This window comes from Silurus aristotelis (genome assembly GCF_946808225.1).
Source record: "Silurus aristotelis genome assembly, chromosome: 13".
Taxonomy (NCBI): Eukaryota; Metazoa; Chordata; class Actinopteri; order Siluriformes; family Siluridae; genus Silurus; species Silurus aristotelis.
This window is the reverse complement of record NC_139586.1, coordinates 5,070,259-5,096,606: the sequence shown is the minus strand read 5'-3', so window position 1 is coordinate 5,096,606 and position 26,348 is coordinate 5,070,259. Positions and strand designations below refer to the sequence as shown.

The following is a 26,348-nucleotide window of genomic DNA, read 5'->3' as shown; positions in this document are numbered from 1 at the left end:
ACAAAATGAAAGCAAACATACAAACTTTGCTAATAGAGCTAAAGAAAAAAACCTTAAGAATAACTATGAAACTTTCAAACCAGTTTTTACCTGGAAAGCTTAAGCTGAGTCAGCTCCAAGTCAATGATATCTATGACAGCAGGAAGTGGACAATTCTCTACTGGAAGCAGAGAGAAGCTGTTTCTCACAGTGATGAGACCAAGGTCGGCCTCCACAGCATTATGAGACATGGATGACTGAGGGATAATGATGATTGGAGCCTTTAGTCTAATGTCCAAAGAGATTCTGAAACTCTTCTGAGCAAAGTCCCTTACACTGGAGACTGCCTTTTCCGCTGCCTGTGCTGTGGCCACACTTAAAGCCTCCTTTGCCATTTGAAAGCTATTAGTGAATTTCTAGCAAGAATACATTCAGATATAATCAGAATTACTGTCACTTGATTTTGGAACATTATAAAAACAGTATATCTGAACAATATCAACTCTTTTACAATAAAAAATTATACTAATCTGTACATTTTGTAAAATAATTCTGAATTGTGAGTTTATACAGTAAAATGTGAACATACCACCAATATCATGACAAACTTTTGCAAATAGACTACTTGAATGCAGCCCACATTTAGCTTGATCTTTCCATCCACCTTTGATGTGTCTGTGTACCCCTCTCCTTCTGTGGCTTTAGGGGTTAGACCCATATTAAAGCTGAATACTTCATCGTCCACAATACAGACAACCTACACAAAAAAGAAGACCAAAAAAACCCCACCAATTCATAAACATTATATTCTACATAAAGCTATACTAAATAATGTTTTATACAAGTTGATTTGCCTTTTTGTGAACTGTTTCTGGGTCCAAATTAATGACAACAAAATCACGAAGTCTAGCAGACATGTGGGTTTCATTTTCCTTCATCAAGAGAGATCCATGTAGATCTAAAGAGGTGTTTGAGAAAGATATAAAGGATTTTAAGTACTATAACAATTATAGCCGATGATAAGAATGGGTACACAAGAGCCAATCATCCACTTCTCAAATAATCATCAACTTTTGGATATAATAGATTCATCTACAAAAAGAAGCTAAAAATAATGGCACTCTTTTAGCAAAACTGGTATGAAATCTGACCTCGAATCTTCATGTCAGCAATGTTGCACTGCTGGTCACATAGTAACACATTGAAGGCCCCCAGCTGCACATGGATTTTCAGATCAATGATGTCTTCTTCATAATGGGAACTTTCTGTAAATCAAAAATCCACTCAATTACAAGCAACCTTCAAAAAATATGCCATAAATGTACATTTAAATGTTACAAATTATCCTTTGCTTTAACAAATATTTTCACAATATATTTTATTTAAGAGTGTTCTCTCAAAATAATTAAAAAATAATTACTAGATACAAACAAACTTCTAATTCTAACAGAGTTCTACTAATATAAAAAATTCACAAGGCAGTACCATGAAGAAGACCTCAATAAGTTTCATTATTTTGTTTAAGCACAAGACTGAAAGGAATCTATTGCTAGGATGACACTTCTAAAAAAGGTTACCTCTCATAAGATAAGATAAACCTTTATTCGTCCCACAGTGGGGAAATTTCTTCATACAGTATATATAAACTATAAGAACTAGAGGCCAATGGCATCATTAGCAATAACTCGACCCCAAACTTAATCCTTTCTGTTACTAATTTGTATGCACCTTAAAATATACTTCAAACAGGAAGGAATGGAACAAAGAAAATTGAAGAAAATACAAGGATTTTAAACATCTGACTGCAGCAAGACCTTGATCTCTGTTCTGATCAATTCCAAAACCGAATCTGCTGGCTAAAATGAAACTTTAAAAAAAAAAAACCTAACATTTCTCTTGAAATATCACACTAACAAAAAAATCTGACATACAGTGAGGAAAATAAGTATTTGAACACGCTGCTATTTTGCAAGTTCTTCCACTTAGAAATCATGGAGGGGTCTGAAATTGTCATCGTAGGTGCATGTCCACTGTGAGAGACATAATCTAAAAAAAAATCCAGAAATCACAATATATGATTTTTTAACTATTTATTTGTATGATACAGCTGCAAATAATTATTTTAACACCTGTCTATCAGCTAGAATTCTGATCCTCAAAGACCTGTTAGTCTGCCTTTAAAATGTCCACCTCCACTACATTTATTATCCTAAATTAGATGCACCTGTTTGAGGTCGTTAGCTGCATAAAGACACCCGTCCACCCCATACAATCAGTAAGAATCCAACTACTAACATGGCCAAGACCAAAGAGCTGTCCAAAGACACTAGAGACAATATTGTACACCTCCACAAGGCTGGAAAGGGCTACGGGGAAATTGCCAAGCAGCTTGGTGAAAAAAGATCCACTGTTGGAGCAATCATTAGAAAATGGAAGAAGCTAAACATGACTGTCAATCTCCCTCGGACTGGGGCTCCATGCAAGATCTCACCTCGTGGGGTCTCAATGATCCTAAGGAAGGTGAGAAATCAGCCCAGAATTACACGGGAGGAACTGATCAATGACCTGAAAAGAGCTGGGACCACCGTTTCCAAGGTTACTGTTGGTAATGCACTAAGACGTCATGGTTTGAACTCATGCATGGCACAGAGGGTTCCCCTGCTTAAACCAGCACATGTCCAGGCACGTCTTAAGTTTGCCAATGACCATTTGGATGATCCAGAGGAGTCATGGGAGAAAGTCATGTGGTCCGATGAGACCAAAATAGGACTTTTGGGTCATAATTCCACTAAACGTGTTTGGAGGAAGAAGAATGATTAGTACCTTCCCAAGAACACCATCCCTAATGTGAAGCATGGGGGTGGTAGCATCATGCTTTGGGGGTGTTTTTCTGCACATGGGACAGGGCAACTGCACTGTATTAAGGAGAGGATGACCGGGGCCATGTATTGGGAGATTTTGGGGAACAACTTCCTTCCCTCAGTTAGAGCATTGAAGATGGGTCGAGGCTGGGTCTTCCAACATGACAATGACCCGAAGCACACAGCCAGGATAACCAAGGAGTGGCTCTGTAAGAAGCATATCAAGGTTCTGGCGTGGCCTAGCCAGTCTCCAGACCTAAACCCAATAGAGAATCTTTGAAGGGAGCGACAGGCCAGAAACTTGACTGATCCAGAGAAGATCTGTGTGGAGGAGTGGGCCAAAATCCCTCCTGCAGTGTGTGCAAACCTGGTGAAAAACTACAGGAAACGTTTGACCTCTGTAATTGCAAACAAAGGCTACTGTACCAAATATTAACATTGACTTTCTCAGGTGTTCAAATACTTATTTGCAGCTGTATCATACAAATAAATAGTTAAAAAACATACATTGTGATTTCTGGATATTTTTTTTTAGATTATGTCTCTCACAGTGGACATGCACCTACGATGACAATTTCAGACCCCTCCATGATTTCTAAGTGGGAGAACTTGCAAAATAGCAGGGTGTTCAAATACTTATTTTCCTCACTGTATGCATGGATGAACAGACATGAAAGAGTGATTAAGCATGAAGGGTCAAGTAATGTCTCTGTATGAATCATTAAGGAAACGTTTTAAAGATCCAGGCCTATAATTTGCCCCTTTTAAAACACAGTAACATCTTTCCCATGACCACAAACATTGCAACATGGCTGCTTTAGAAATAAGAAGCAACACAAAGTTAGAGTCCAATGAATTATTGCCAGCTGAAACATATTAATTATTGAAATAATGATCCAATTATACGCTCTTAAGCATTAAGTCTTGCATTAAAAATTAACTTGTGCTTCAGGTGTGCATAGTTACTACTGGAGTATCCTAAATATATTCCATTATGAAGTTTAAAGACTAAAAGCGCAGTAAAGGCTTTCATCAGTTTTTACTGAAATTGGGATACCCAGACATATCCAGACAGAATACCCCAATTATATCCTATTCTACCTGATGCTAGTCATCCGATTTTTGCCTCCTTTTAGTCAAAGAATCTCATCATTATATTTTAGCTTAGTATTTTTTATCTTTTTATTTTAATAATAAAATTAGAATTTTTTTTAAGGAAGAAAAAAAATAATTATTGAAATTTATAAAATTATAGAAATTTAGTATGAGAGGCAGAAAGCTGCTTAAAACAATAAAGACAATAATTAAAAAATGATGAAAACTATTTCCTTTCCCTATAAAAGTCAGTTTAAGCCCTGGGCTGATTTCTTTTAAGCCTAGACATGACATACCATGTACGATAATTTGACTTTCGTTAATTAGTACATCAATAGAAGTATGTATCTTTGTGCTAGTGCATGCACTCATACTGGATCTGACAGGAGTAGCTTTTGTTTCTTCGTTAATCTTGCTCTCTTTTTCAGGTGACAACAAGCTACTGCAGGACAGGATAGTAAACAGGAACTCCATGATAGAAAGAATTGTCTCAGTATGCAAAGTCAGATCCAGAGAGGAGAAAATAATCTACAAACAAACACACACACACACACACACACACACACACACACACACACACACACACACACACACACACACACACACACACACACACAGTCATCATCAAATACCTTTAATTAATCATATAGATTATTTATTTATCAGAAAACTACACAATTAAACAATATAATAATACAATATGCTTTAAACAATGTATACATACATTCATCTTCTGTTGCATATTCTCAAAAATGGTAGAAAAATTCGGCCCATCACGATCAGCCTGTATGACAAACCATGCATTTTAAATGTCACATTACAAATATGCCAATCCTTTTTATTGTAACAATTAAATATGGAATAAATACTAAGATTAGGACACAAATAATAATATAAATAAATATCAATATATGCAATATATATTAGTAGATTAGTGATTTCATTTATGTTTGAATATATACAGTAATTTTTAAAAAGTACATCCTCTTTTAATCCTAAGGTTTTACAAATCAGGACAAAAAAAAAAGATGAACAACAAAAAATAGCATAATTTATTTCTTAGGTTGTTGTTTTTTTTGTTAACCAAAATGGAAAATGGTCTCATCTGGGGAATTGCATTTCATTTCAGATAGATTTTTGTGAAAACCAGTTTTCCTGATTTTTAACCAGTTTTGATCAGATGTCCTGATAAATAAAATTATAGACTTCAAAGTGGGTGTACTTTCTTTTCCCCATGACAGTATTATTTGGGAGTATTTGGCTTTTAAAAGGCGCTTCCTTAATTCTTCCACAACATCATAAAGTATAAGCAATGCACCTGGCTTTAAATTATTTTGCATGATGTAATCTGTAGATTCTATTGTCAAATGCATAAACGGAGAGTTTAATCCAGTGCTAAGTAAAAGTTTAAAATCATAACAATAAGCAAGAAATATAGAGCAACCCAGTGGGTAAATAATAACCCTTACCTTAAAATACTCTACTTTCAGGAGCTCAGCTCCCTGTTTTGCTGAGGAGCTGAGAATGCAGACAGGCTCCCCATGTATATCTAAAACAATACAAAAGAAAGAGATTATTAGTGTATAAATTTAAAATGAATTATTTTTCCTTGGAAAAGAAATAAACTTTTGTAACTCAAAGAAATTATATCAATACAGGCTCATAAAAGATCTAAATATGGAAAACAAGACACTGGAATCTGAATTTTCAAACAAGTAAACAAATAAAATTACTAATTCAAATGCAAGTGTACGGCCTTCAGTTCCTAAGCACGTGTTTATTTTTTATGCAATAAACAGTTCCAAATTTATGAAACCATGTATGGAAATACACTTCACTGGCAAAGGTATGTGGACACTCCAACTAATTTTAGATTTCAGGTGTTTCAACCACACCCGTTACTAACAGGTGAAAACTGCCTCAGGAAGCAACATCGTCACAATACCTATGCACCAGGAGCTTCATCTTCATGAAATGTTTTTTATGGCTAAGATCCCTATGTGCAATGCCTAGCATCAGATGGAAAAAACAGTGAACACGTTCTCTAGAGTAATGAATTACACATTAATATGTGGCAACCAGATTAATCTATATTTGGTTGAAAGGAACAAACTAAAGCAAAGTTTCTAAGTTATTGGATGAATAATAGTCTGAGATTGCTTTTCTGGGTTTGGGCCCTTAGTTCCTGTGAAAGGTAATGTTAATGCTACAGCATGCAAAGACATTTTTATAAAATTTACTTTTAAGAAAGAGGTCTATCAAACATGTGAAATGGTGGGGTAGTCTAAAAGGTGTTAACCAGCTAAATGTATTCTTTAAAATGGTTAAGCATGAGGCCCCCAACTGTCTCCATACACTCTTACCAAACTCCCCCCAAAGATCATCTCAGAGGTTACACATGGGCACATCAATGAAAGTCTGAGAGAAGTAAAAATTAGCCATTACTACTGCCTGCTTTAGTGTCACGCTGGTAACTGGACCTCACATCATATTAATATATTATTACAAAACAAATTTTTAATTTTGTTACCTAATTAATGTATCCAGGCTGAACAACCACCATATAGAACACAAGCAAAGAAAAGATGATGATGATCAGGTGATCAGGAATGTCATGTTTACATCACTGACTCCCTCTGTCTCATTCACATTAACCCCATACTCTGCTCTGCTTTCTGTTAGCTTCGTAAACTAGTCTACGTCTGTGGTGTGTGACTGCCAGGAAATAGTGCACCAGTGGTAAGGATGGTGAGGTGAGGATGGGTTCCCCTTTTGAGTCTGGTTCCTCTCAAGGTTTCTTTCTCATAACATCTAAGGGAGTTGTTCCTTGCCATAGTTGCCACGGCTTGCTCATCAGGGACAAATGCACACCATTCACCTTCACTGTTGATTTCTGTAAAGCTGCTTTAAACAATGTCTGTTGTGAAAAGTGCTATAGAAATAAACTTGACTTGACTAGATTAAAAAAGCTTTGCAATGACAAGAAATAGGTTGATAGGCTGAAAATAGTGTGCAATTAAAATAATTAAAACTATATAATAGTAACGAGTCTGAATTGAAAATGTAAGCAGTAAAAAGTACAGATATTTGTGCAAAAAATGTAGAGTGAAAAGAAAAACGTTATAAAAATAAATAGTGGAGTACTGATACCAGAAAAATCTACAATTACAAAGTATTTGTACTTCATTAATTCATATCTCGGGCTTTATAGTTGACTACAAGCTGAAATGGAAGGTCAGCTCACAACTGTTTACAGGAAAGGTATAAGCAGACTTTACTATCTAAGAAAGCTCAGATCCTTTGTTTGAAGCAGGAATTGAGTCAAGTCAACTTAAGTCAAGTTTATTTCTAGAGCGCTTTTTACAACAGACATTGTCTCACAGCAGCTTTACAGAAATCAACAGTCAAGGTGAATGGTGTGCATTTATCCCTGATGAGCAGCCATGGAGACTGTCTGGTAACCAGTGCGTTTTCTTTGCAGCAGTATGCTGGGTAGGCAGGATCAGAGATGGACATGCACAAAACTTGTGATAGAAAGCTTGTGATAGTGGTGGTAGTGGAAAATATGACATAAAATAAAGCCATTCTGCACAATAAATAACATGCATTCCATGATCTACGGTTTAGACTGCAGAACTCCTTTGGTAGAAGACCAATTCAGATTCACTGTAGAAAGGAACTGTGCAGAAGGTCATTTATAGCAACACATTGATAAATAACTGTAGAAAACAACATATTTATGTCAGGAGAAGGAACAGAATTATCTTAACATTAATTAACTCTTGGCATCTGATCAGGTTTATGTTTCTCTGTTTGTGTTATTTTTGCACCTTTCATACTCTTACTCATATATTCGCTTTGATAAAATACAAAATGTTGCTGAAGTTAAGGTCATCTCTATGGAAGTGAAGTTTGTGGTTCCACAAGGTTCTGTTTTAGGACCACTGCTCTTAGTATGCTATAGATATAATGATTTGTAAGCATGCTATTAGCTTCCACTGCTGAGGATGTCTCGACTTATAAAAGATGTAAATAAAAATTGTTGGACAACACAACATGACAGACACACTAAAAATTGCTCTGGAGTTCTCTTGATTTTTGACACATATATGTTTATATCCGGCTGTATCCGGCTATATCTATATCCTTAATTTGGCCAACTGTGAAGGAGTTTTTGCCAATAGTGAAATATTGCTTCTGTCATCTACCGCAAATTCCATTGTCCTCTGAGCCTATGTTTTGCTCTCTGTTCGGTTTATCAAATACATAAAAAAGGATGAAGTTGCAGGAAAACGTCATTTACACCAACACAGTATTGCTGTTAAATCAAATACAGATAATATTTACACACATGCAACATAAAACATACACTTTAACAACAATGCAATTGTAGCAACTTTTAGAAATTACTGCATTATTTCTTATTTGTATGAGAATTTTATCTCACTGTTTTCTTTTTAAATATATATAACAATGTAATGTTTGGGCAGCCACGAGCAGTTTAGTGTGTCTGAACACAAGGCATGTATAAATATTAATGCTGTGGTTGCCATGCACACTGTAGACTGCAACTAAAACTACACATGGTGTGTGAGAAACACTGCATTACTAAAATTGATAGTTGATGATGAATTTAATTGTGTTCTACAAACCTGAAATGTCTGGGCACTTTACAGAAATGGTCTTGATGTATGTCGTGGCTTGCATGTCGAAGCTGTGAACTTTGGTGTCAATTCCAAGCTCAGCAGCAGTCAAGACCAAAAATGGACACTCGATGCCATTCTTTGGTTTACACAGTGTCAGCAGAACCTGAAAATAATGAATTTTGCTTAAACACTGCATGAAATAGCTTCGCATGTTAGATGGTTTAAATGTAATAATTATCTATTAATTAGATGTTTAATTGTACCTCCATGATTTCGAACTTGAGGAGAACACTGACAACATTTTCACTTAATTTTCCACTGCCAATTGCTGGATGGGTTTCTGTCTCCACTGGAACTTTGCTTGTTTCAGGTTTATCTATATAGTAAATGTAGGAAAAGAATATCTATAAAATTTGTGCAGGAGGATTGTTATGGTAATTCAGGTAACAGAGCAGAAGGTGCATTTTTACCTTCAACGGTGAGTTTCATAGTGTCAGTTGACCTTTTGTTACCTTCTTCAGTGTTTTCTGCTAGAATCTTCATCAGAACACAAAGGTCTTCACAACCAATTGTGATCTATAAAAGCAAAAAAAAAACTTTTTTTTCAAAGAGAAATTTAATTCAAAGGTAGTGGTCTTTTAATCTATATTCACATAAATAAAACACCAACATAAACATGAAATATGTGAAACCATACAAACTTACATTCATGGACTTGAGCAATCCTCTGACCTCCACTCCAGGGATCTTTGTGAACCAGGAGGCAGCCAGATTACGCTTAACCAACAACTCCAGGTTAACTGGCTGTAAAATTTCCAATTGTGGCTGAGGTGCTTCCTGCTTTAGAACTGTTCTGTAAACAATGAAATGGGGTTGGGCTTCCATTATATATTTTCATTTAATTAAAACATTTGCTTATGCAAAGTTTAGTCTGTATGGTATCTAATGAAAATGACATAAAATCAGACAGATGGAATCCCAAGTTCCCTATGAAGGTGTTAAATGGCTGGGAAATTTGTTTTAGGATTTTTATTATTGCATTACTATGTTATGCATCATATAAACAGGCTAGTGTGCTCAACATAAATTAATTGGATGCACAGGGCAAACTTGCAAAAAGGTATTTTACAAATGGGCTCAGTGGTGCCAAATGAATTGTGCAGGTTTGCGCAAATAAAATATATAAAATACACTACAATCTACAATGCCCTTCAGAATTATTAGCACAATTCCTAAAATGAGCAAAAATTACTTTCAAACAAGCAGAGACCACAAGCAGAGGTCACCTTGTCCCATTTCATTGGGGAATAGTTTGCATGCATGTAATATTGTAATGGATGCCTGTAATCTTATATGTCGATTAAAAATTTTTTGCCACCCAGTAAGCACCAGACCAGATCCCAACCTTCTTGCAAATGATGAGCCCACAAGATGGTTCCAACTCACCATTTCAGAAACTTAAAAGAAAACATTTGTAGCAAATAGATATAAAAATATTATAAATAGATAAAATAACTAATAGGTGGGATAAAGTTCACATGCCTGAAACAGTTTAAATGAACTAAGAATAATAAATCTATTCTCTGTCCCCTTTAGAGCTTCAAAAGACAACCTCATGCTGACCTCAACATGCTGTCCTGCACTGCTGCAAGGAAAATTTCAGATGCACTCCTTAGATTAGTACAATTGACATTAGATCCTGTGGGATTGTGTAAAATGCACCAGATCCCCACTGTAAAATATGGTTGTGGACTAGTGATGCTTTAGGACTATCAAATGAGTGGTGGTTCAGGAACATCAATTTGTATCATGAATTTGATCAAACTTTCATGCAGATATTTCAGCTTAAATCCTACTCACCTCGATAATATCATTATCGTTATGGTAGGCATTATTTAAAAAACCGTGTTATATACAAATCTTACAGTAAATTTAAGAAAACCATGTTAAATACAACTATTCGGTTACTTATTGCATGTTATTAGTTTTATATCTCCTATACTTTTGCTAATTTTAATAAATGGTCCCAACAATTTTGGATGGCAAAGTACTGATCTTTCTGTAAGCCTTCTAACTGTTTTTAACTATGAACATCTAACTTTGTAAAGGGAGCACCTACTGCAACAACCTACATTATTTTGTGTACATAATGTATAATTGGCACAATTATAAAGGTTAAGAGAGCCGTTTAATTTTATCTGAAAAACAGTGGACCAGAAATAGACTTTATATTTTAAACAAACAGTCAGAAGTGGAAGTGAGTTGGTTTAGTTTGTAAGCAAACCAGTAAAAATGACATTGGATGAGCCGGATGAAGGCAATACCAGGTTCTAAATGAAGGTGTTAAATGCCTGTAAATTTTGAAACTGACATGCTGCAGCAATCTACAGTCATGAGTTGCATGCGAAAGCAGATACCCAAGTAAGGAAACGTAAGAAAACAGGCTTTAGATCTTCGCTCAGAGCAAGCAAACAATGCAAATTACTTTACACGTGGAAATGGTCATCCAAGAGAAAAGGACACAAAGAACAAATCAATAATTACAAAGACCTTTGTCCTGCAACACACATGATTACTGGCTAAAACAATGTAAATTCAAAACACATTCAACAATTTAAAAGCTGGTGCGTTGTGGTTGAATCAAACTATATATATATATATATATTACATACAGTATATAGCAATTGAGCAATTGGGGGTTAAGGATCTTGCTAAAGGACCCAGCAGTGGTGGCTTGGTGGTGCTGGGATTTGACCATCCAAACCAATTTCCAATGCCAAATAGCCACTAAGCTACAGCTAACCTCTCTCCAGATGTGCCCATGAAAGTCAAATCGTCAAAGTCAAAATTATATGTTGGCATGTAGCAGAAAATGCATGTACCAGTGAATAGCAAATATGCAATGTCAATTGCATTCAGGTCACTTACCTTCTCTCCACTTACTGATTTATGTAGCATTTACAAAACTAAAATGTTACGCTGGACCCAGAAGTATCAACTGACAGTCATATTCCATTTTCAGAGACAGTGAGTTACAATTGTTAATACATAGATACACAGTAGAAAAAAATATTTACATGGCATAAATAAAATAATGCCACAAGTATGTGGACACCCTACCACGCATTGTTTCCCAGATTTAGGCCTTTTTGCTGCTTTATTAAGATTCACTCATCTGGTGAGGCTTTCCAAAAATGTTGACGTGTGGCTATAAAGATGTTTGGGGTTCAGTCAGAGCCACAGTATGTCCTTAAGGTATTCAGTGGCGTTGAGGTCACGGCTCTGAACAGGACATTCACATTCATCCAGTCCAAACTCAAGCCACCATGTCCTAACTTTGTTTGGTACACAGAACAGGCCTGGGCCTATAAATTCCAGTGAAGGAAATATTTAATGTTACAGTGTAGTTATCCTATACAATTGTGTGCTTACAACTTTGTGCAAACAGTTTGGGGAGAAACCACATGGATGTGATAGTCTGCATACTTTTGGCTATATTGTATTCATGCCACGTTAATATGTATTGCTGTCATGTATCTACTTACGTTTCTTTTTTTTTTAGATAAGCTACTGTAACCTTGGCAAGATAATAATCTTTAAGTCTGTATTATTAAGTTTTATTCTGAATTATTATTGTATTATTCATTATTAAGTATTATTGAGGTAGCTGATTTTCCTGATGGAAATTATGTAGAATTGTAATGGACTTTAAAGTTGCAATTTTTATCATTTGATTTGAACTCTATATCCAACATATATTGTACATGTGTAATATTTGATATTATATTTGGTCCAAAAAAGTAATTTCATTTACTTTACTTTTTAAATTTAAAGTTTTTACTTTTTAGTAAAATGTGTACTTCAGCATAGTAAAATTCACTTGGCAGTGAAAACAAAAACATCAACAACAACAAAGTGTAGTAAGGGGTGCTTAACCTTGCTGGTGAAAAAAGGCTAAAGATTATTATTTATATCTTATCAAGTAATAATTTTTTGGAGATTATGAGAAAAACACTGCTATAATATAGCAGACATTATCCTACAACTAGCATACAAGGTTAACAAATTCCCTTCCTAAAATATACAATATAACCAGTATATTTCCTCAGTAATCCTTTAATACCTTAATAATTTGAGGTGGGTGAGTTTAACATCCATGGTCTCCACTACAGCTGGGAGAGAAAAGCCCGGGGCTGGAGTCAAAGTGAAGGTGTTGCTAATAGTGATGAGCCCCAGATCCACCACAAAAGCATTTTGGGAGATGGAGGACTGAGGGATGATGATGAGTGGTGCCTTCAGTCTGATGTCCATTGACAGTCTGAAACTCTTCAGAGCGAAGTCCTTCACGCTGGCAGCCGCTTTCTCTGCTGCCTGTGCTGTGGCAATGCTTATAGCTTTTTTGGCTGCCTGAAAGTTATCCACGAATTTCTGTGGAACAGAGCAGACAGTTATCGTGTGATCTACTGCACATTTGAGGTGGTCTGAGAGCAGCAGTCATGAGTGGCAATTTGAGGTGGTCTGTGAAAGGGAGAGGAGCATTATGAGATGGTTGCATTAGTAGGGAAAAGTCATGCTGTAATGACTCCCTGAGTTCTAAAAAAAACTAATTTACAACCAATTTGCTAAATCTTAGAAGAACGGTTCGAGCCGTTTCTAAGATGAGAGCGGTTTTATGTTGCGTAAGAGAATGTATGATAGCATGATACTGAAACAAAAACTTCAGTTAATTTAAGTCTGCTATATCTGCAAAGCATGTAGAGAATACTGTGCAGCATAGAAGCATTATTTGTACTGTGATAATACATTTAAAGCATTTAGATCCACTGAATTATAAAAAGAGGTATATTCATAAGCACGCTTGTCAATACAAACCGATAAATAGAGGCTGGTGCCTTTCAAACATAAACATAAACACAAACCATAACCACGATTAAGGGTAAAAATCTAAATGTCATTATATTTATTCCATAATGAATATTATCTATTGTGTTTTTAATTATTTCCTTTTACAATTTGTTCATTAATATCACATAAGCAAACTTTGTTGGTGGAAATACGCTTAACGCGATTTTACAATTTACAATAAAAAATGTTTTCATGAGATAATGTAAGAGGTGCATTATTAGTGACGCTGCAAAGCTGAAAATGGCTTTAAAATGCTCCATGCCCAAGTCTGTACCTCATCAGCAGAGGGGTTTTGATAGCTAAAAGAGTCCTGGAAACAAAAAACACATTCAGACACAACACAAAGAAGGGAAAAAACTAGCAAAGTAAAAATATCAATATAAGCATCAGGTTTATTGCTTTTCTTCAACTATACAAATATTTAATAATCTTATTATTAATGTCCGCCTTCATGCTGAAACACTATGCATTTGTTACTTTTTATATTCAGCTCAAACTGAAAACCGAAACATTCCTTAGAGCCGTTATAACTTGGAACTCAACCTGTTTTTCAGTCAGCCATGCTTTACTGTGGCAAGCAATACGCTGTAATTTCACTCTAGTCGTGTTTGTTATCCACACTGTCACGTTTTAAGACTTTTGAAAGGTGTTAAATTAATAGAAAAATAAAATGTGTTATTATTGATTTATAGTGTTTTCATATTTACTTCTTGTAAAAAGCAAACGCACCAAACAGAGAACCAACAAGCTGTGTACTGTAAAAGATCATTCAGTATAATCACTGTGAATTAAAAAAGTTTATTTTTTTTCAACAAGCTTCAACGCTCCCACAATGTGTGTGTGTGTGTGTGTGTGTGTGTGTGTGTGTGTGTGTGTGTGTGTATTAGTGTAAAATTCTTCTCATCTCACCAGAAGTGATATAAGGAACTTGTGCAAGTAGATGAACTGGATGCAGCCCAGTCTCAGGGTGACTTTGCCATCTACTTTCGAAGTATCAGAGTAACCGGCTCCTTCTGTGGCTCCAGGGTAGAGACTCAGCTTAAAGCTAAACACTTCCTCCCCCACAATAGACACCACCTTGAAGTGACAGAATTAAAAAAACACATAATTCCCAAATCAATTCTTAGATATACTCAGGACAGAGAGCAAGGAATGTGAAACAACCCATATTGCTTGATTACTTGAATTGGCTAAAAATCATCACTAACCTTTTTATGTATGGTTTTTGTGTCCACATCTATGACTAAAACATTTCGCAAACGGGCAAACACTTCTGTTTCTTTGGCTTGGACAACCATGGAGGCATTAATCCCTGGAAACAAACAGAATATCATTGCTATGGCCAATATTTATAAATACCAAGTCAACTATGTTGGTTGGTTGGTTGGTTGGTTGGTTGAATGGATGGATGGATGGATTTAAATGTATATAATGCAATATAAGTTATGCTTGCATTCTAATTTTTAGAAGTAAACATGTACCTTGAATTTGGATTTCTGCAATGCTGCTTCTGTCATCACAGATGGTCACTCCAAAGGAACCCAGCACAGCAAAAAGTTTCAAACTTATCACCCTCTTGTCCCTTGAACCTAAAGATACTGAGAAAGGAGTATCAGCACTGTCACTAAAACATTTGCTTGCCTTTCAGAAGTTTAGCCTTAAATATCTCGCTAGCAGAGTCTGGAACATTTCAAGCCCATATTTAACCATACAATTCAATAAAATGACTCATTTCTGGTTTTCCAACACAGAAACAGTGTGAAGGAGAAATATAGCGGCTGTGCTCGGAGGACTAGGTCAGGGCCACTTGAGTGGCATCAGGGTGATGTTAATAGTTAGGGTCTAGTGTTACAGCAATTTCTAATCAGCCAGGTGGAGGATATGCTCCAAATCAGAGAGAATAAGTGCATGTTTGGTAGCTTGTTATCAGGGTTGAACATGTTCAATTTTATTAAACTTTATTTTATTTGTGTAGCATTTTTAACAATGTACATCGTAACACAAAATATTTATATAGATGCGGGATACACATTTTAAATTAGTAATTTATATTTTATACATTTCAGCAATGAACAAGCTTAAGGAAACAGTAGAGTCCTCTTTAAATTGGAACTGTGATAAAAAAAGGAAATATCGATGTAATGTAATTAAGGTTATACTAAAATTTTGCATAGGTATTTTTACAGATATTTCAGAAATACAGACAATAACTGACCCATAAACCTCCTTTCCCTTTCCCATCTTATATAGAAAAGTTCTGTATACTGTATTACTGTCCAGATGGACAACCATCACTACAGCCCTCCACCGATCCAATTGCTAACAGGCACCTGAAGGACTCTCAGACTCTGAAACAAATGCTCTGGTCTAATAAAAACCAAGATTAAACTGTTTCGACTCAATTTTAAACGTCATATCATGAAGAAACAAGGCACCGCTCATCACTTGCCCAAAACCATCTCAACAGTGAAGCATGATGCCCCCATGTGAGGGAGGTGTTTCTGCAACAGTGATATGACAACTGGTAAGGATTGAGGGGAGCTGTATGGGGCAAAGTATCCTGTACTCAATAACCCTCAATAACAACCTGTTCCACAGAGCTGAGGACCTCAGACTGGGCCAAAGGTTCACCTTCCTACAAAACAACAACAAATTTTCACAGAGACAACTCTGTGAAAATCCTATTGGCCCAGCCAGAGTCCTGATTGGAATCTTACTTAACATCTTTGGAGAGACCCAAAAGTGACTGTCCACCGACGTCTCCCATCCAACTGGACCCAGCTTGAGACCATTTGCCAAAATGAATGGCAGAAAATCCCCCAATCTGTGGATTCCTGTGGATTCCTTCAATAAGATGAAATACTTGATTTGGCCACACCTACTGTTTAATTTGTTGTGATCAATTTGTTTAAATTTTTAAGCCTCAACATTGGTTTTTAAAAGTTTTAATTTACAGTAGATATACTGTAAATTTTTATAAATTATTTAATATTTTCATTATGAAAACTAAATTAAAAAATCCTTATTTATTTCACTGTATTTAAAATAAACAAAAAAATAAGTTTTTACTTGACTAACCCTTTTAGTAGATTTTTAGAGGGTTGAACAATAAGCCTGAGTTGGTGTGAACTATCTGAGTGTTATTGTGTTATACCTGTTTTCTCTGTTGTAACCCTATCAGCTGGTCTCTTGATGTCTCTTTCTTTAGAAGGTGTGAACTTTGACAATGCTCTATTCAGGTAGCTGATGGTGGACAACAGGGCTTTTGTGTGGAGAAGAAATTCCAGTGATGAAAACTCCACCTGCAAATACAGCAAATATAATTTGCAGGATACAGCACACAATAGGCTGGTTTTGTGCACTTGCTTAAGTGCAAATGCCTATGATTTTATTCTAGACTATAAAATAAACAAAAATTATAATTTGCATTAGAAGTGAAATATTACAATAATAAAATGGCTATTAAAGACCTTACTATAAGAGCTTCCTCTGGTTAGCGGTATGTTTCAGGTATCGTCACAATAAATATTTAAAGTGATATTGAAATATGAATAGAAAAAGTGTACGAGTACAATGGTAGCTCTATATCATGTTGGAAACAAGTGAGAATATCAAATGTACCATTTGAATAATTTATGCATAATATGCTTGGTAAAACAGTTTACCTTTAGCATCTGCTCCGTATTGTCAAAGACACTTTGGAAACTGGGTCCGCTCACATCAGCCTGCATGGAACACCGACTCAGTAAAACACACACCCTTCGATCTCACATTAACACTATCAAACACTATCAAACACTATGAGTTGTTCTGCAGACGGAGTTTACTTACTTTAATATAATCAATTATCAGCAGATCAGATCCATGTTTTTCCGATGAGGTAATCAGGTGAAGCGGCTGATTCTGAGCATCTGAAACATGTAAATGTAAAATACACACACAGACACACACACACACACACTTTAATAAATATAACTCTAAATTTAACTATGTTCCGCACGTAAAGAGGATTGCATTGCCCTGTACATTTTTTTTAAAATACGTGCACCATTACTCCCCTAATATACAGTGAGGAAAATAAGTATTTGAACACCCTCCTATTTTGCAAGTTCTCCCACTCAGAAATCATGGAGGGGTCTGAAATTGTCATCGTAGGTGCATGTCCACTGTGGGAGACATAATCTAAAAAAAAAAATCCAGAAATCACAATGTATGATTTTTTAACTATTTATTTGTATGATACAGCTGCAAATAAGTATTTGAACACCTGAGAAAGTCAATGTTAATATTTGGTACAGTAGCCTTTGTTTGCAATTACAGAGGTCAAACGTTTCCTGTAGTTTTTCACCAGGTTTTCACACACTGCAGGAGGGATTTTGGCCCACTCCTCCACACAGATCTTCTCTAGATCAGTCAGGTTTCTGGCCTGTTGCTGAGAAACACGGAGTTTGAGCTCCCTCCAAAGATTCTCTATTGGGTTTAGGTCTGGAGACTGGCTAGGCCATGCCAGAACCTTGATATGCTTCTTACAGAGCCACTTCTTGGTTATCCTGGCTGTGTGCTTTGGGTCATTGTCATTGTCACTGGGAGACGTGCAGTCAGGTGATTTCAACATGGCAGCGCCCTGTAAAAATGCTGTATCTCTACTCGACAAAAAACTAACTTTACTTGCATAACGCATACATAAGAAAACTGAAACAGTACGGGAAAATGTGGCTATGCCACCGAAGAAAACAACCAGTAAAGCAGAGATGGAGAATGAGATGCCAGAAATTCATAAGTTGCTCAATCATTTGACTGAGAAGTTGTCCAAAGTGACTCACCAGCTGATGAAGCTGACGGGACTTTTCGACGAGGTGAAACAATTGAGAGACTTGATAAAAGAAAAAGACCAAACTATCAATGAGCTTGAAATGAGGATTGATCTGTTTGAACAATACACGCGGATGTGCAATCATTGGAGAGACAAGTTGTAACATTTCTGAGGGGAAAAGATATACATCTAGACGCGAATAACATCGCTGCTTGTCACACTCTGCCAAGAAAAGACACAAAACAGCCAGCAATTATTCTGCGTTTTGCAAATCGGAAATACAAAATTGATTTACTGCGACAAGGAAGGAAGTTGAAAGGAACTAATGTTTATTTAAACGATCACCTTACAAAAAGAAATGCTGAGTTTGCCCGAGAAGCCCGTATGCTGAGAAGAATTTATAAGATAAATGCGACATGGACGAGGAACTGTAAGATCTTCATTCAGCTAAAGGGATCTACTCAGGAACAAGCCAGGGTAATACTGGTAAGACAACTTAAAGACCTTGATCAGTTTAGATAATGTTGATTGAACAAAACAAACAAACAAATAAAAAAAATAAAAAAAAAAAGAGACATTCTTGTCGCATTTTGAGGACTATTACTTTATGCTATGGATGAGAATAGTATGTTCGTTTCATTTAGACTGGGTTCAAATGGATCTCTATTTATTCTGCTGGAGCTATGCGGACTATGAAAAAGTGCGGACAAATTTTCAGCGAGTTGGAGAATGGATCATTATAGGACTACTTTTCGTGGATTACTGTTGGATAAACTTTTCATGTACTGGACTGTGGATAACAGGTACACGTTTACGTGCGGACAAACTGGAAGATGGTCCTACTTTACGTTGGACAGAGAAAAATTGCTTTAAAATCACTTCACGATGGATGGAAATCCGCCTTATGTTGGACACGTGGATCATTTATAATTTGACAATTGGGAAAAGACTAAATAATAGACTTGAAAAGTGGTGGATTAGGGACATAGGAGTATTTTGTGATTAACCTTAAAACAATATGACTGAGTGTGATTATGATTTATCAGTAGTCCATAGAGATAAAGATGAAATAAATGAGAAAATATTGGTTGTCCATATAGAAGTGAACTGATTGAACATAGTTTAGAAAATCATGCATCTCTATAAAACAAATGAGTTTGGGAAAGATATAGATCCAGATAATCATTTTTATAATAATATAATAAATGAATGTAAATACTATACTGGAGAGCAAAGTAACAGTATTGATATGGAGTGAGCTTTTAGCTTAATTCATTTCAATAATAGAAGCCTGTATAAAAATGTTGAAGATATTAAAGAATGCCTTGGTAAAATTAACAAATTTAGTGTTATTGCAGTTTCGAGGACTTGGTTGGATGGGGATAAGGCTTGCGAAGTGGAATTGGAGGGATGAGCTCTTTACTAAGAATAGGATTAATAAAAAAGGTGGGGGAGTAGCATTATATGTGGAAAATGAGCTCAATTGTAAAATTGTCGATAGTCTGACAACCACCATTGAGCGAGTTCTAGAGTGTATATCTGTTGAAATTGCAGTTCTTAAATCTAAAAATATTATTGTTAGTTGTCTCTATAGAACACCAGGATCATGTTTAGATGCATTTAATAAAAATGCTGATATTTTGTTTGGTAACGTTAGTAAGATGCATATTGAGTGTGGCGATTTTAATATAAATCTTTTAAATCCCCAAAATAATAAGAAAACAAGTGATTTCATCACAACTATGTATAGTAATAATTTATTTCCACTTATCACTAAACCCACAAGAATCACAGCTGATACAGCTACTTTAATAGTTAATATATTTACGAATAGACTTGAAACACAAATAACTGCTGGATTGCTCATAAATGATATTACTGATCATTATCCTGTTTTTAGTATTTTTCACAAACTTCTATATAAGGCTACTGTGTTCAAAGTAGATCAGATTAAAATTATACGTAATAGAACCCCTGAAACCATGTTTGCCTTAAAAACTGATTTGTTTAACCAGAAATGGGACAAGGTCTATGCCACCTCTGATCCTGACAGGGCCTATGACATTTTTTTGTCTACACTAGCAAGTCTTTATGATAAACATTGCCCACTAAAGGAATACTCTATTAAAGACAGGCCCAACCTAGAGAAACCATGGATAACGAAGGGCATAGCCAACGCTTGCAAAAAGAAAAAATACCTTCACAAATTATTTATAAAACATAGAACTAAAGAAGCAGAGAACAAATATAAAGTGTACAAAAATAAGTTAATTAACATAAGATCTAATAGAAAAAAAAGTTTATTATCAAAATATTTTGGAACAGCACAAAAACAACATCCTCAGTACTTGGAAATTATTAAATAGTATTATTAAGAAGCGAACTAATAAAAATGATTTTCCAAATTATTTTGAGAAAGACGGCCAAATCTTAAACGGTAATAAGGAAATATCAATGGCGTTCAACAATTTTTTTGTAAATGTTGGACCTACTCTAGCTAATGAAATCCCTCAACCATCAGAGGTAAAGGAAATTGATAAAAAATATTAAAGGAAATGTGAGCTCTTTGTTTTTGAGGAGTGTGGATGAAAATGAAATTATTCAAATTGTGACTAAATTTAAAAATAAGAGGTCAACAGACTGTTTTGATTTTGATATGATTATAGTAAAAGAAATTATACATAGTATTGTTGCTCCACTTACATACATTTGTAATCAATCTTTTTTTACGGGCATCTTTCCGTCTAAAATGAAAACGGCCAAGGTAGTACCCATTTTTAAAATTGGAGATAAACATCAATTTACAAACTACAGGCCAATCTCACTACTTTCACAATTTTCCAAAATTTTAGAAAAGTTATATGTTATAAGACTTGATGATTATCTCAATAAATTCAACCTTCATTCAGATTATCAATTTGGTTTCAGGGCAAATAGAGCAACCTCAATGGCAGTCATTGAACTGGTTGAGGACAGTGTACAGCGTTTGACAATGGAGAGTACACTGTCGGTGTCTTTATTGATTTGAGCAAGGCATTTGATACCATTGATCATAATTACCTGTTGGCTAAAGTAGAACGATATGGTATAAGAGGCATTGCCCATGATTGGTTGAGAGATTATCTTAGTGGCAGAGATCAATATGTACATATAAACAACTTTGACTCTGAAAGAACAAACATAACGCATGGAGTGCCACAGGGCTCTATACTGGGGCCAAAGCTGTTTATAATGTACATAAATGATATTCCGAAGGTATTAACAAAGTTAAATTGTATTTTGTTTGCCGATGATACTAGTCTCCATTGCTCTGGACAAAATTTAGATTTTCTTTTGAAGATAGTGGAAAAAGAGCTTTCTATATTAAAAACTTGGTTTGACTATAACAAACTATCAATGAATTTGAATAAAACTAAATATATTATTTTTGGAAATAGAAAAATTGAGGAACCAATCAAAATAAAAATTAATCATATAGAAATTGAGAGTGTGTGTAATACAACATTTTTGGGTATCCATGTTGATGATAAACTCAATTGGAAATTACACATAAATTATTTAAAGACAAAAATATCTAAAACTATTGGTATAATGTGTAAAATTAAATCATTGATAAATCAAAATTCATTATATTTATTATACAATTCGCTCATTCTTCCGTACTTAAACTATTGTGTGGAAATATGGGGGAATAATTATAAATCTATTATCAAACCTATCTTCATATTGCAGAAGAAGGCTATTAGAATTGTTAACAGAGTTGATTATTACGCCCCAACTAACCCATTGTTTATTAAAATGAATGCATTGAAATTACAGGATTTGGTTGATCTAAGCACAGCTGTAATGATGTATAAGGTTCACAATCTTAAGCTCCCAGTCTGTATTCAGGAGAGGTTTAAGCCAAGAGAGACTCGATATAATTTGAGAGGAATCGGGGGTCTATCAAAAAAATAAAGTTAGGACCAATACTAAAGCGAGGTGTTTCTCAGTTAGAGGAGTCAATCTATGGAATAGTCTGGAGGACAAAATAAAACAATCTATATCAATAAAGGTGTTCAAAAAAATTTTCAAATGAAATGTGATTGGTAGTTATATTGCATTAGAATGATATTGTTCAGTTTAGTTTAAAGATCATTAAAACTAGTAGAAGGCCGGTGTATTATGTAATGATATATGGCAGTATTAGCGTAATGGAATGTTTAGAGGATAATAGACAAGGTGATTTGTGTAATGTTATTAGTAATGGATTATATTTGAAAAATATTTGTATTAATATGTTATCTGTATGAGCTGTTCATATATAGCTGGTAATATTCTTATATCTGTTTTCACTTTGCTGCTTTCTGATTACTGTTGCCTCATGTTGGGTATTTAAAATTGTTTGTAAATAGGGTTAGGCATCAATAAGTGTTTCACTTCAGCCTAAACCCCTTCAGTCATTGCTGTACTATAAAAATTCTGTTTGTGTATGTTGTTATGTTTAAATGAGTGAAGAAAAAAATACAAAATAAACTAATGTTGGAAGACCCAGCCTCGACCCATCTTCAATGCTCTAACTGAGGGAAGGAGGTTGTTCCCCAAAATCTCACAATACATGGCCCCAGTCATCCTCTCCTTAATACAGTGCAGTCGCCCTGTCCCATGTGCAGAAAAACACACCCAAAGCATGATGCTACCACCCCCATGCTTCACAGTAGGCATGGTGTTCTTGGGATGGTACTTATCATTCTTCTTCCTCCAAACACGTTTAGTGGAATTATGACCCAAAAGTTCTATTTTGGTCTCATCTGACCACATGACTTTCTCCCATGACTCCTCTGGATCATCCAAATGGTCATTGGCAAACTTAAGACGTGCCTGGACATGTGCTGGTTTAAGCAGGGGAACCCTCTGTGCCATGCATGATTTCAAACCATGACGTCTTAGTGTATTACCAACAGTAACCTTGGAAACGGTGGTCCCAGCTCTTTTCAGGTCATTGACCAGCTCCTCCCGTGTAGTTCTGGGCTGATTTCTCACCTTCCTTAGGATCATTGAGACCCCACGAGGTGAGATCTTGCATGGAGCCCCAGTCCGAGGGAGATTGACAGTCATGTTTAGCTTCTTCCATTGCTCCAACAGTGGACCTTTTTTCACCAAGCTGCTTGGCAATTTCCCCGTAGCCCTTTCCAGCCTTGTGGAGGTGTACAATTTTGTCTCTAGTGTCTTTGGACAGCTCTTCGGTCTTGGCCATGTTAGTAGTTGAATTCTTACTGATTGTATGGTGTGGACAGGTGTCTTTATGCAGCTAACGACCTCAAACAGGTGCATCTAATTTAGGATAATAAATGTAGTGGAGGTGGACATTTTAAAGGCAGACTAACAGGTCTTTGAGGGTCAGAATTCTAGCTGATAGACAGGTGTTCAAATACTTATTTGCAGCTGTATCATACAAATAAATAGTTTAAAAATCAAATATTGTGATTTCTGGATTTTTTTTTTTTAGATTATGTCTCTCACAGTGGACATGCACCTACGATGACAATTTCAGACCCCTCCATGATTTCTAAGTGGGAGAACTTGCAAAATAGCAGGGTGTTCAAATACTTATTTTCCTCACTGTATATTTTATATATATATATATATATATATATATATATATATATATATATATATACACACACACACACACACACACACATACACACACACACACACACACACAATATATATATATATATATATATATATATATATATATATATATATATATATATATATATATATATATATATATATATATATATATATATATATATATATACACACACACACACAGTATATATATATATATATATATATATATATATATATATATATATATATATATTAGGGCTGTCAATCAATTACAATAATTAATCGCATGATTGTCATGAGTTAATTCATCAGTAACCGCAATGTAATTGCACATTTTTATCTGTTCTAAATGTACTTTAAATGAATACTTTTCAAGTTTTTATTACTCTAATCAACATGGGGATTAGCAAATACTGTATATATGGTTTTTGCAAATGTATGTCATTATTACAGAAACAACTATAAACATAGAGCATAAACAACATAGACGTTTCTAAGATGGTAGGCATGTTTTTCAAGAACCTGTTATGTCTATTAAACACATGAAAAAAAGAACAGAGAAAAAACACAGCATCCTTCTATTTTGTTGCACTGAGCCAGTTGCTCAAACAGACACGTTTTACGTGTTTGCATTTTAGATGACAGGGCAGCTCGTAAAAATACTCTTGTAAATGTTATTATGGAATTTTAAAATATGGAAATCATCAGGACCCCAAACGGCACTTTTGCTATGTTTCCACACGGACGGTTTTAATTGCCGGCAATTTTTTCTGTGGTTTATTATTTTTCATATCTGAATAAAGAAAGGAGGTTGAGAATAAATGTGTTACGCTGAAGGTTTTAATTTCGCCTCTTTTATATTTATTTATATTTTTGATAAAAATGGTCAAACAGAAATGCTCTACATTAATCGCACGCTTATAAAATTAGTGCCGTTAAATGAATTGGTGTTAATGAGTTATTAACGCGCTAATTTTGTATATATACACACACAGGTTATTTAGTTCCAGGCATGGTGATTCTCTGCTCTGCATTTTGTACTTTGCTAGCTACTTGGTTATAACCTGAGGTGCGGCCCAAATTTTGTTGTAAGTTAGATTGCTTAATATCAATTATAGGCAACCCCTCATAAAAAACACGTTATATAGCTGTATTGTTTTAGGTTTAAGTTTTGTTTAACTAGCAGTTAAAGCATGTTAAATCCTAACTAGCACACCAATTTTACTGATTGTTAGCTACTTATAGGAGACTTGGCCCAGAATTAATCCTAAAAGTTTTAGAAGACACATTCACACTTTCAGTAAACAGTCCTGCAATGGATTTCTTCTGATATGACATAGATTGCAATGTTTCTCCTCTGTTAAACAGGGAAACATAGTGTGTTGATCACACTAAGGATGATCACATTGGGGTAGAGGAAGCTCACTGGCTATGATTAGATTCAATAAATTTTTAGTTTTGTAGCACATTTAACAATGAACACTGCCTCAAGTAGCTTTAAGGTGATTAAAAAGATTATTAAGTCAGAATGTATAAGTTTGCACCAAGGAAAAACTCCCGGAGATGACATGAGGAAGAAACCTTCAGAGGGCACTGGACTTCTGATCAGACGGTCATGAGTTCAAATCCAAGCACCACCAAGCTGCCATCAAGCTTCTGGGCCCTTGAGCAACGCCTTTAATCCTCAAAAGATCGGTTGTATAAATGGGATGGTCTCTTGTGATTAGTGCATCCAAATGCCATAAATGTAAATGTAAGATTTTGGACAAAAGTCAGTACACCTCAGTGAACTGTCACATGATTTGTTGTGCAATTTCTCTCATTCACTGATATTTAGCACCTGTATATTTACTCTCATTTCACTGTCTTTGTTAGTCAGCTTTAACAGTTGCACATGCTTTTGGTTTTTGTTCATGCTAAGGTTTGGTTTGTCTAGTTCATATTTCTGGTTGTTTTATGTCATTGTTTGGACCTTTTTTTTTTTTTTTTACAAAATCTTCCACATTTTTATCTGCTTCCCATATTCTCTATGCATGAATTGCATATTCGCATATTACATTCTCAGTATATTAGCGCTCGAGTGAGGAAAACAATATGAATCATGCATTTTGCTAAAACATGGACATTAAGAAATACTGTAACCTTCATTGGTACTGTACCTTTCATATCGCAGTAATCAAGGCTAATCTTGTGCAAGTAGGATTTGACTGTGAGGTCATAAGTCCTCATCTTGCCTTCACAACCCAACTGAGACACATTAAAAGCCAAGACTGTGACCTCCTGAGTATCCTGAGACGTCAGCTCCAACAGCACCTAATTACATTAACACGCATATACAGAACATATATACAGATTTAAACAATGATAATAATAATAATTCATATTATTTTACGTTTTGAGGGAAAAGTAAGATAAAGTACAAAAATAACT

General features: G+C 35.2%; 1 protein-coding gene across 7 annotated transcripts in view; it reads right to left on the bottom strand.

The window, feature by feature from the left end:
• The window catches only part of vps13c (vacuolar protein sorting 13 homolog C), an 81,971-nt gene that overhangs the window by 31,490 nt on the left and 24,133 nt on the right, over nt 1-26,348 (bottom strand). For 4 of the 7 annotated variants that reach the window (XM_083558088.1, XM_083558089.1, XM_083558092.1 and 1 more), the window contains exons 26-45: nt 26,078-26,231; nt 17,318-17,397; nt 17,152-17,211; nt 16,641-16,788; nt 14,968-15,084; nt 14,695-14,798; nt 14,396-14,563; nt 13,761-13,796; nt 12,705-13,009; nt 9,287-9,434; nt 9,052-9,157; nt 8,845-8,957; nt 8,588-8,744; nt 5,405-5,484; nt 4,660-4,719; nt 4,310-4,463; nt 1,131-1,244; nt 834-937; nt 569-736; nt 91-395 (exon numbers count right to left, since the gene is read on the bottom strand). In XM_083558088.1, coding sequence (XP_083414214.1) covers nt 91-395; nt 569-736; nt 834-937; nt 1,131-1,244; nt 4,310-4,463; nt 4,660-4,719; nt 5,405-5,484; nt 8,588-8,744; nt 8,845-8,957; nt 9,052-9,157; nt 9,287-9,434; nt 12,705-13,009; nt 13,761-13,796; nt 14,396-14,563; nt 14,695-14,798; nt 14,968-15,084; nt 16,641-16,788; nt 17,152-17,211; nt 17,318-17,397; nt 26,078-26,231 — 2,681 coding nt within the window. The remainder of the gene's footprint in view (nt 1-90; nt 396-568; nt 737-833; nt 938-1,130; nt 1,245-4,309; nt 4,464-4,659; nt 4,720-5,404; nt 5,485-8,587; nt 8,745-8,844; nt 8,958-9,051; nt 9,158-9,286; nt 9,435-12,704; nt 13,010-13,760; nt 13,797-14,395; nt 14,564-14,694; nt 14,799-14,967; nt 15,085-16,640; nt 16,789-17,151; nt 17,212-17,317; nt 17,398-26,077; nt 26,232-26,348) is intronic. The other 3 variants (XM_083558090.1, XM_083558094.1, XM_083558091.1) reach the window with 1 other exon arrangement.